The sequence below is a fragment of the Branchiostoma belcheri genome, unplaced genomic scaffold, assembly GCF_001625305.1.
Source record: "Branchiostoma belcheri isolate BF01 breed outbred unplaced genomic scaffold, Haploidv18h27 scaffold118, whole genome shotgun sequence".
In the NCBI taxonomy this organism is placed as follows: domain Eukaryota; kingdom Metazoa; phylum Chordata; class Leptocardii; order Amphioxiformes; family Branchiostomatidae; genus Branchiostoma; species Branchiostoma belcheri.
In genome coordinates, this window is record NW_017802580.1 from 32,596 (window position 1) to 42,170 (window position 9,575).

Below are 9,575 nucleotides of genomic sequence, written 5' to 3' on the forward strand. Positions count from 1 at the left end.
ACCAGTTAATAAAAAGCGGATGTGATTGCGGACGAAATATCAAAGCAAAAGACCATTCTGCTCAACTATATCTTATGTGAAAGCAAAACAATACAAAGAATAATTTCCCGGAAAATAGGACAGCTGACAGCATATAAGAGTGTGCTAATAGTTTACGTCTATTTGTAATAACGGCGTGAGTACATCCGTCGTACGTAGGTCGTGGTGATATTTGATGTTGTAGGATTCAATGTAGCAGGACCACTGCGAAAAATAACTGCCAGCAGCAAACTAAGACAGCTGTATGTGCATTCTACAGACACAACTCTGATTCTGATGTGATTCTGCTTACGACACGACTACCCTACATAGGACGGATGTGACCACATTCTAATGTTAGATGGGATGAGAGATGAAAACTGGAAATGTAAGAAATAACGAACCGACCTGCAGCCTCCGCAGCATCTGCGTCCTCCTGGGCCTCCTCTGCTGCTTCCTGAACCTCGTGCATTGCCTCTTCGAGTTCTGAGATGGTTTCTTCGATTTCTTCTTCATCTCCGCTGGTAAGAGCCTCTTGGACCGCGTCCTGTGCTGCCTCTGCTGTCTCCAGGGCGGCATCTGTAGTACAGACAGTCATTCTGATGCGATTTCTTGCAAAAAATAATAGTCTCCACCAGACTTCTTTGCAGACTAAAAAAAATAGTAGAAATCGGTCTACTTTAAATTGAAGTTTTGTAGTACCTGCTTTAACAGAATTAAAAACAGGTTCTTACCGACAGCCGGTGAGTCCAGTTCAGAGTCCTGTAGAGCAGTTTCGAAGTCATCAACCACCTGCTCAAGCTGGTCAAATGTCTCTTCTCCGGCCTCGGTGTCTCCCTCTGCGATCAACTCCTGCAATTCATCGAGTGTGTCCGAAATCTCTCCTTGGGCGGCCTCTGGAAGAAATAAACACAAATTATTGAGTATTTTCGCTTTTCTTAATATACTACTTGTCATATGTTGGTTATGTTATCTCTATTCATAGTTAAAGTAGTTTCAATTACAATGTTTGACTGCTCTCTAAGCAGATGCTGGTGGGGAAGATTGCCCATATGCCATGTTTCGAATTCTGTCGCTACTCCTGTTTTTCTGTTTGTTAGTAGGGATAGTGACAGAAAAAATGGGGCATATTATAAAGGTCACAATTTTTGCTTGGAGGGTTGATATGTCCTAGCTTTGTCAGACTTGTTTTGAGGCTTTTTTTTCTTCGAAAGAGGCAACATGTACATTTTACCATGTGTGATGCCCATATATGAACTATTTGTGACATAACGATGGGAGGTAAGAAGAATACATTATATTGCCACACCTGTCTCCTCCTCTTGCTCTTTCGCCTCCTCTGCTTCATCGATGTTCTGTTGGAGGTCTTCAAACTCCTCCTGTAAATGCTCCTGTGCTTCTACAACAGCCTCAACGTCGTTGGACTCTAACGCTTCCTGTACCTCAGCCTCGGCCTCTTCAACGGCGTCTCTTGCTTCGTCTGATGTAAGTTTACACAGAGTGAGTTAGAGATTGTATGTAAAAACAAACATCACCAGGACGGTCATCGAAGCGTCGGCTCATGTGAAACAAATGGTTGTGAATGAAATAATTATGAGATAAAGACTAAGCTTTAATCTAAAGTTTTGGAAGTCAGAGCTTAGTCTTTATTTGATAATGACTTGTACCAACACAGATGAACTTTCATGCTGTGAATAAAAGTGAATAAAAGAACTTTACTATTAAATGTGCTAAAATAACTTTTTCTTTCAATGTTAGGATCACAAAACCAAATGATAAACACAGCCTCATTAATTATAATAAACCAAATGTCGACACAACTTCTCATACAACACTATCAACACTATCTTAGCATGACGGGAAATGAAAGGGCGAACCTCCTTCCCATCAAACACAACCCCTTAGCATGATTTGAAACAAACATGGCGGTGACAACATGGTGGCACACTAGGACGGTAGCTAAAAATACAAGTGTTGCTAATCTCAAATCTGTATGTAGATGCGTTGTAGGCTATGTGACCTTCCCACAAGTAACGTTAGGCTGTGGCACAAATTTCCCTATTGACCATTATATGTGAACAATTATGCTTATTATGCTAGCCACTTATTTTAAGATATCTATATGAATACCTAGAGCAGGGGACTCAAGACCAATGTCTTCTGCGTTGTCCAGCAGACTCTCTACATCCTCTTCAAAGGCCCCCACTGCCTGCGCTACTGCAGCTGGGTTCCCGGCGCTGATGCCTGCACTCATGGCCTCAAGGGTCTCGGAGGCCTCTGCTTCAGCTGTCTCTGTTTACGTAATAGAAAGAATAGAAGTGGGTTGGCAGGAGCACATGGACAGTCTGTTACCTTTCGTGGATAGCTTGACACATCCCTTTTCTGTCTCGTTTTCTCTGTCTCCTTACCGTTGTAAAGTTACTAAAAAGACCATAGTGAAAACCAGTGTTTCTCCTGTTTAGTTTACCTTCTTGTTCTATATAGTCATGTAAGTTGATTTAGTTTTTAATCTTATCTAGAATCACACCAGTTAATTACAAAGGAAGGTGATTCTAGACGAAATATCCAAAAGGACAAGACCATTATGCTCAACTATATCTTATGTAAAAGTCAAACAATGCAAAGAATAATTGGCCGGACAATAAGACAGCTGGCAGCATATGTGCTAATAGTTTACGTCCATTTTGTGTGGTGTGGGTACATCGGTCGTAGGTCGTGGTGATATTTGATGTTACAGGTTTGTATGTGCCTGGACCATGTGAAAAATAACTGCCAGCAACAAACTAAGATAGCTGTGCATTCTACAGACACAACTCTGATGTGATTCTGCTTACGACACGACTACCGTACATACGACGGATGTGGCCACATTCTAATTCCAAATTATTTCCGACTGGATCTTCATGATCTCATACCTTCGCCGAAGGATGTTGAACGTTGACGAATAATAAATGTTTTTCGTTATTCATTAAAAACATATCGTCATTAGCATTGTTGATATTGACCTACGGAATCTTGCGGAAGAGTAGCCGACCTAACCGAACCATAACAGGCAAGCACATCCGACCTTGCTCCCGATCTACTCCCGATATTGGCGGGGGAGTTAGGCAGTGTTCGGGAGGCCATTCTAGCAGAATACAGGGTCTTAAAGTATCACGATAAAACAAAGATATCACAGACAATGTCTAACCTGCGGCCGCCTCGCCTATAGCTTCCTCCTGGGCTGTTTCTATCTCAGTATTCAACTCTTCCATTTCTTCCTCGAAGTGTTCGGCAGCTTCTTCGACGTTTTCGCCGGTTTCAACAGCAGTTTCCAGCTCACTGTAAGCCTCCTGGGCAGCTGCCTGGGCATCCTCTGTTATATGAAATAATAAATTTGTGTAAATACAGTGATAAAGTTACAAGAGTGCAGTTTGTTAACCAAGTGTTAATCACCAAATTAGATTTACATTATTTTAAAATCAGTGTACTTCATTACTATTCAAAAGTTTGCATCTGCTTGGCGCACAAGCATCTACTTGGTGCAAAAGAGTTGCACAAGCAAATGTTGTCAATCAATGACTCCACAAAATACAACAGAGTGAACGAATGAAGAATTATAGTGCATATTCTTGCCTAGATAGGCTAAATGCACATGTGGACATATGTGGTCTACATGATATAAAACATAGTACTGAACACTGCAACGCCACATTCCAGTACTAAAAGTCTATGTATTACAATAATACTATACAGTAGTTGATATATTTAGACGTCCTTTCTCCTCTCCTTTTGGAACAAATGGAAACACACACACACACATAATAACACTCACACACACACACACACACACACACACACACACACACACACACACTATATATATATATATATATATATATATATATATATATATATATATATATATATATATATATATATGGAAACTGCATATATTTATTCCTGCACGAAATCAAGTATTCAAAAGTATCCTACTTTGGCATTATCTTGTTCAATAAAACAGAACAATCAATTTCGTGAAGTCACGTACCAAGTTCGGCCCCTTCGATTCCAGTATCCTCTGCAAATGCTTCCATTGCCGCGAGTTCTTCTCCCAGTTCTTCGGTCTGTTCCTCCGCGGCCTCGGTGTCTCCTGCTGCTGCCGCCGCCGCCACTTCTCCAATACTCTCAACAGCCGCTTCTCCAGCTGCAGCTATGTCCCCACCTTAACGAAAGAAAGACATTGTTCAGTACTCGGAAAGTAACACTATCTCATTGCAAAGCTGCTGAACAAAAAAACTTTGTAAATGATAGTGCTGTCAATTTTGCCCGAATCGAATCCTGTCAGCCATCTTGTGCCCTTGAAAAACCTAACACGACTTTCCTCACTTAACTCAGGTAAAAATGAGTATGTCTATTGTCCATTCGTGCGTTGATGACGGTATGAAAATAAGTTAAACTAAAAAGGTAACATTTACCTTTATCTGGTCTGGCCCAACAAACTACAGCACTGTTTGTTCTTCTTTTAAGTCAAATACATTTATATGTATTGTGAGCCGTGACTCCAACTCCGCTCTGCCACATAATGTAAGCCAACACCACAAAGTGTCTACTACAGTACCAGTTACCATGGTGACAGACGTATAGTCCAGGTCATCTTGTGGCCAAGGAAGATAAGGAAGAAGAAGAAGAGGAGGAAGGAGAAAATAAGTAGGAAAAATACAGAGCAAAAACAATTTCTTCTGCGAAGAGATAAAAAGATTGAGTGTGCCGTCTTGTACCATGTCTTGTAATAAATGTTGGAATGAAAAAACAGCTACTCACCACTGACGGCATCGATGTCCACCCTAGCGGCGATGCCGGCGTCGCCCCAGGTTAAGGGGGCGATCCGGATAAAGCGGGCCATGATGACGGATTGCAGTGTTAACACCTGAGTCCCACTGTCATCACTGTTACCCTCACATACCTGTAGAACACGCAAGGGTGTGTGAGGAGTATCATCAACGACTGAAGACCTTTATTGCACATTCTTGCCACACTTGGCTAAGTACAGGTCACAGCAAAACAAGATGAACAGATGCAAAAGTAACTAACGTTATAAAAGGTCAACTTCCCCTCGATTTCAGTTATTGTGTAAATAAAAGAACATGATAATGGTAATGGAAACTGAATATAAGGGGATGAGACAGAGTAAAAAAATTACAGTAATGGTACGTAATGAAAATTAAGGTTAAAACCAAGTGATAAGAATTTAAGTAGCCAGGCAAAGACTGCATTGTAATGTTGTGATTCTTACTATGTCGTGTCCTTCGTCGTCCGAGTAGGTCAGCCAGGTGGTGCCCTCGATGCTGTACCGCAGGTAGTACGTCAAAATCCAGCGCCCGGCTGCACCCTGGAGGGTCAACGAGTGCAGTTGGTACACCCGCTGCAGGTCAATCTGCAGGTACTGGTCCACGTCGTCTGTAGCAGGAGCCCAGTAGGCGGCCGTACCGTCCTCGTATGTCTTGCCGATCACTGCGTACCCGGCGCCGTGCTGCTCGTCCAGTTCGGAAGACGCTGAGAACCATCCGAACTGGAAGTACTGACTCAGCGACACCGATGCTGTAGATGGACAGATTAACATAAGCATTCTGTTCATTTCATCACTGATAGAATCCTAGAATGATCTACTGTAATGTTTTCGATGTAGCTCAAAACTATCATCTACTGTACGGGTAGATTCTCGTAATTGATAGATCACCAATTTGTCTCTTTGTATTTATCTTGGTTTTACCCACCTTGTAATTATGCATGTACTTTGTCAGTGTGTTTTATACTAGGTATGTTTTTGAGTAGAAGGTGTTACATAAGCAACTTGTGCTTTTTGCCTAATACTCAATACATATATGTGAATAAATAAATAAAGTGATCTACGCTATCCATCAATTACAACGTTGACTGAAATCGTCAGATGTCACATGGCAAGATCTAGGTAAAAAAATTGAAAGCTGAAACATCTGTCTACCAACTTTGGTTCAACAGGAATTAAAATCATCGGCGTTTCCCTGATACAAGTAATATGTTCTGGATGACATGTACAGTTTGGAAATAAAAAAAAAATGTTTCCATCAATTTTCGTCTTGCTTTTATGACAACGGTCGAGGAAGATAGGGAGGAATTATGCCTTCTACTAGGCTCCTACAATTACGACCACCTACATGCTGAAATTCATGGCATAAATACTAAGTAAGGGCGGGGTATTATCATAAATTCATAGATCATTTTCATGCAGGCTGTAACAAAACCAGCCATCGATAACTATCTAAGACAGCCTTTTGTGGTAACAGCACATCAGACGTTCTGTATACAACATATGCACGACTACCCCAAGAATGACCTCAAATTTGAGATCGTACGACGGTCGTACGACGGATGTGGCCGGGCCTTAGGTTGGGTCTTACATACCTCCCTCCGCGACGCCTCCGATGAGACCCCCTACAGCACCGGCTGCACCACCGGACATGCTGACACTAACTCCAGTTGCACCTCCTTCAAAACTACCGCCACCTGAAACAACAACGTTGATTTGTAATCAATTACAAAGGACACAATAACTTTGCAATGTGGAGTCGTGTGGTGTAACGGTACATTGATTGTTGACTCGAAAGAGTCCCCGGTTCGAACCTGTCTTGCCATTGATTTTGCTGCCAACGATCCTGTTCCATGAAGAAATGCACTTAACACGACTTTCCTCACTTTGCTCAGGTGAAAATGAGTACTGTATTTTGCTGGAGGCAGCATAAAATAAGTTGAAAGAACTTGAGTATGCATGCCGTCACCACGTCTTGTGATTACATGTTTGAATAAAAAAACGTTGCAGTGCACAGTTTAGAATACCACCTAGCAAGGATGTTTGTTATGTGATGAATGTTCTAGATATTTGTCAAATTCCACAGAAAATTTGTTTGTTTTTTTTGCATTCCAACATGTAGTCACAATACGTGGTGACGGCACACTCAAGATTTTTCAACTTATATTAATGCCGCCACCAACGCAGGGGACAATACAATAGTAATTTTCACCTGAGCGAAGTGAGGAAAGTCGTGTAAATTGCCTTTCCCGAGGGCACAAGATCGGTGGCATGTGTCAAGCAGAAAATATGTTTCAAGTAGCTTCAGTGCTAATATCACATTTTTAAATGTTCTGTCTTTTTTCAACCTTAGAAGTGACAAGAATAAGGTCGTGTAAGCAACGGGTTCTCTTCCTGGTGCAAATTGCAATTAACTTGTCAAAACTGGACAAAAAAAAACATTACTGTTCTGAGTTGCAATTGCAAATGTGCAGTTATCGGTAGCCTGGTTACCAAACCTATTGTAGCTCCCGAGTCCTACATCCTCTCCTATTTGCGGAGAGGATGTAGGACTCGGGAGCTATAATTAATAGGTTTGGTAACCAGGCTAGTTATCGGCACATTGACAATATCAAATCCGAGAGTGTTCTCATCAATATTAGGACACCCTTTGGATTTGCAGAGAGGCTCGTGGATATCACTTCACAGTACACTGAGGAGTCCTGTGAAGTGCCGTTTCCATGGGCACAACACCGGGGATGTCAAGGAGATTATAGAGAGGTGTTCCTATAAGCTTCTGGGGGATGTCAGGGGATCGAACTGCCCGGGACTTGTCCAGAGATGACCGCTTTGCCCAGCCACGCGATGCCACGGACAAGACAGGCTACAGACACAATACATGTACTATATCAAATCCAACTTAAAAAAGATTTAAGCATCATACATGCGTACAAGATAGGTATTGGGAGCAACCTACCACCGACAGCATTGATGTCTATCCGGAGGGCGATGCCCGCTCCACCCCAAGTCAAGGGAACAATGCGGAAGTAGCGACCAGACAGAGTCGTCAGCAGCGTCGTAACCTGGGTCCCAGTGTCGTCACTGTTTCCTTCGCAAACCTGTGGAACACGAAGTAGTCTGAATTGACTTTTTGTCAATCGTATGATGATCCTAATTATAGAAACCCTGAAACCCTACGTACTTAACATATCAATGACCTTATGGACCATGTCATGTTTAACCGTTTTTCCAGTTGCTCATATATGCTTTTTAGAGTTCTGTTAGTTCATTAGTGACGCTGAAGAAGAGTGGTGGATGTCACTAGAAACGTCCGGATATTATCTCTGTAATTTATCCAGTATAGTAGAGTTTGACTTTCCTATGAGGCGTACTGATACATATCAGAAACATTTTGTAGTGTACCGCATGTGTTTAAGACACCTTTTCGTAGAGATTGTAGTGTTATTGCGCTTACTATGTCTTGACCGCCGTCGTCCTGGTAGGTTGTCCAGGTGGAACCATCAGTGCTGTACTGCAGGTGGTACGTCTGGACCCAGCGCCCGGCTGCACCCTGGATCGTCACCGAAAAGATCTGAAAGACTCCTCCCAGATCGATCTGCAGGTACTGGTTCACGTCGTCTGTAGCAGGAGCCCAGTAGGCAGCCGTACCGTCCTCGTATGTCTTGCCGATCACTGCGTACCCGGCGCCGTGCTGCTCGTCCAGTTCGGAAGACGCTGAGAACCATCCGAACTGGAAGAACCGACTCAGCGATATTGACGCTGTAGAGTAAGAAGTTGACAAGTAAACATATTTAAAAATCATATGCTAAATGATATACGTACATCTTAAGTTGCAACAAATCTAGAATAAGGGACGCCTTTACGTTAATATTGGGATAAAATTGAATAAGGGTTACCCAACTCTCAATCTGATTCTTCTTTGTATATTTTACAAATAGTTTGTCAACACTTCTGGCAGGTATGTCTTACCTCCCTCGGCAAGGCCTTCAAAGATGCTTCCTCCTGAAGAAGACCAGCTCCAACTGGCACCACCACCGTGTCCTCCTCCTACGCCTCCTCCTCCGGACATGCTGAAACCTGCTCCGCCGCCGTGTCCTCCTCCCCCGCCTCCTCCGGACATACTGAAACCTGCTCCGCCGCCGTGTCCTCCTCCGCCTCCTCCTCCGGACATACTGAAACCTGATCCGCCGCCGTGTCCTCCTCCGCCTCCTCCTCCGGACATACTGAAACCTGATCCGCCGCCGTGTCCTCCTCCGTGTCCACCGCCTCCTCCGGACATACTCCAACCTGCTCCGCCGCCGTGTGCTCCGCCTTGTCCTCCGCCTCCTCCTCCGGACATACTCCAACCTGCTCCGCCGCCGTGTGCTCCTCCTCCTGCGGATACGCCCCATCCATGACCTGGGAAAAAATGGAAAAAAAAATCTTTTAGGTACGGTGTCAAAGAACTAGAAGAAGCAGTTAAAGAACACTTAACAATACCAAGGCAGCTTACTGTAGAGAACGTACATGCTTGTGCAATTAACGGCTACTTCCTACAATCATATTTATACATAGTAGCTTTTATATTCATTCGCAAGACATTAATCCCATGAACTAGTTGAGGCTAGGAACTGCAGCTTCTATTTTACCATTCGGAAGCTATAGATGGGCACTCAAAAGACGTCTAGAGAAAAATGTAGCTGGCAGTTACACGAAGATACCACATGCTACAAGAAATGCCTCGTGGACC

General features: G+C 43.1%; 1 protein-coding gene across 1 annotated transcript in view; it reads right to left on the bottom strand.

Annotated features, from left to right (window-relative positions):
* Nucleotides 1-9,046, bottom strand: part of LOC109462495 (titin-like) — a gene marked incomplete at its 3' end in the record, with an annotated part of 41,619 nt that extends 32,573 nt beyond the window's left edge. The window contains exons 1-12 of the mRNA XM_019759050.1: nt 8,816-9,046; nt 8,301-8,605; nt 7,803-7,944; nt 6,442-6,543; nt 5,294-5,598; nt 4,822-4,963; nt 4,049-4,222; nt 3,209-3,373; nt 2,149-2,310; nt 1,328-1,498; nt 753-914; nt 427-597 (exon numbers count right to left, since the gene is read on the bottom strand). Coding sequence (XP_019614609.1) covers nt 427-597; nt 753-914; nt 1,328-1,498; nt 2,149-2,310; nt 3,209-3,373; nt 4,049-4,222; nt 4,822-4,963; nt 5,294-5,598; nt 6,442-6,543; nt 7,803-7,944; nt 8,301-8,605; nt 8,816-9,017 — 2,203 coding nt within the window. The remainder of the gene's footprint in view (nt 1-426; nt 598-752; nt 915-1,327; nt 1,499-2,148; nt 2,311-3,208; nt 3,374-4,048; nt 4,223-4,821; nt 4,964-5,293; nt 5,599-6,441; nt 6,544-7,802; nt 7,945-8,300; nt 8,606-8,815) is intronic.
* Nucleotides 9,047-9,575: the final 529 nt, after the last annotated feature.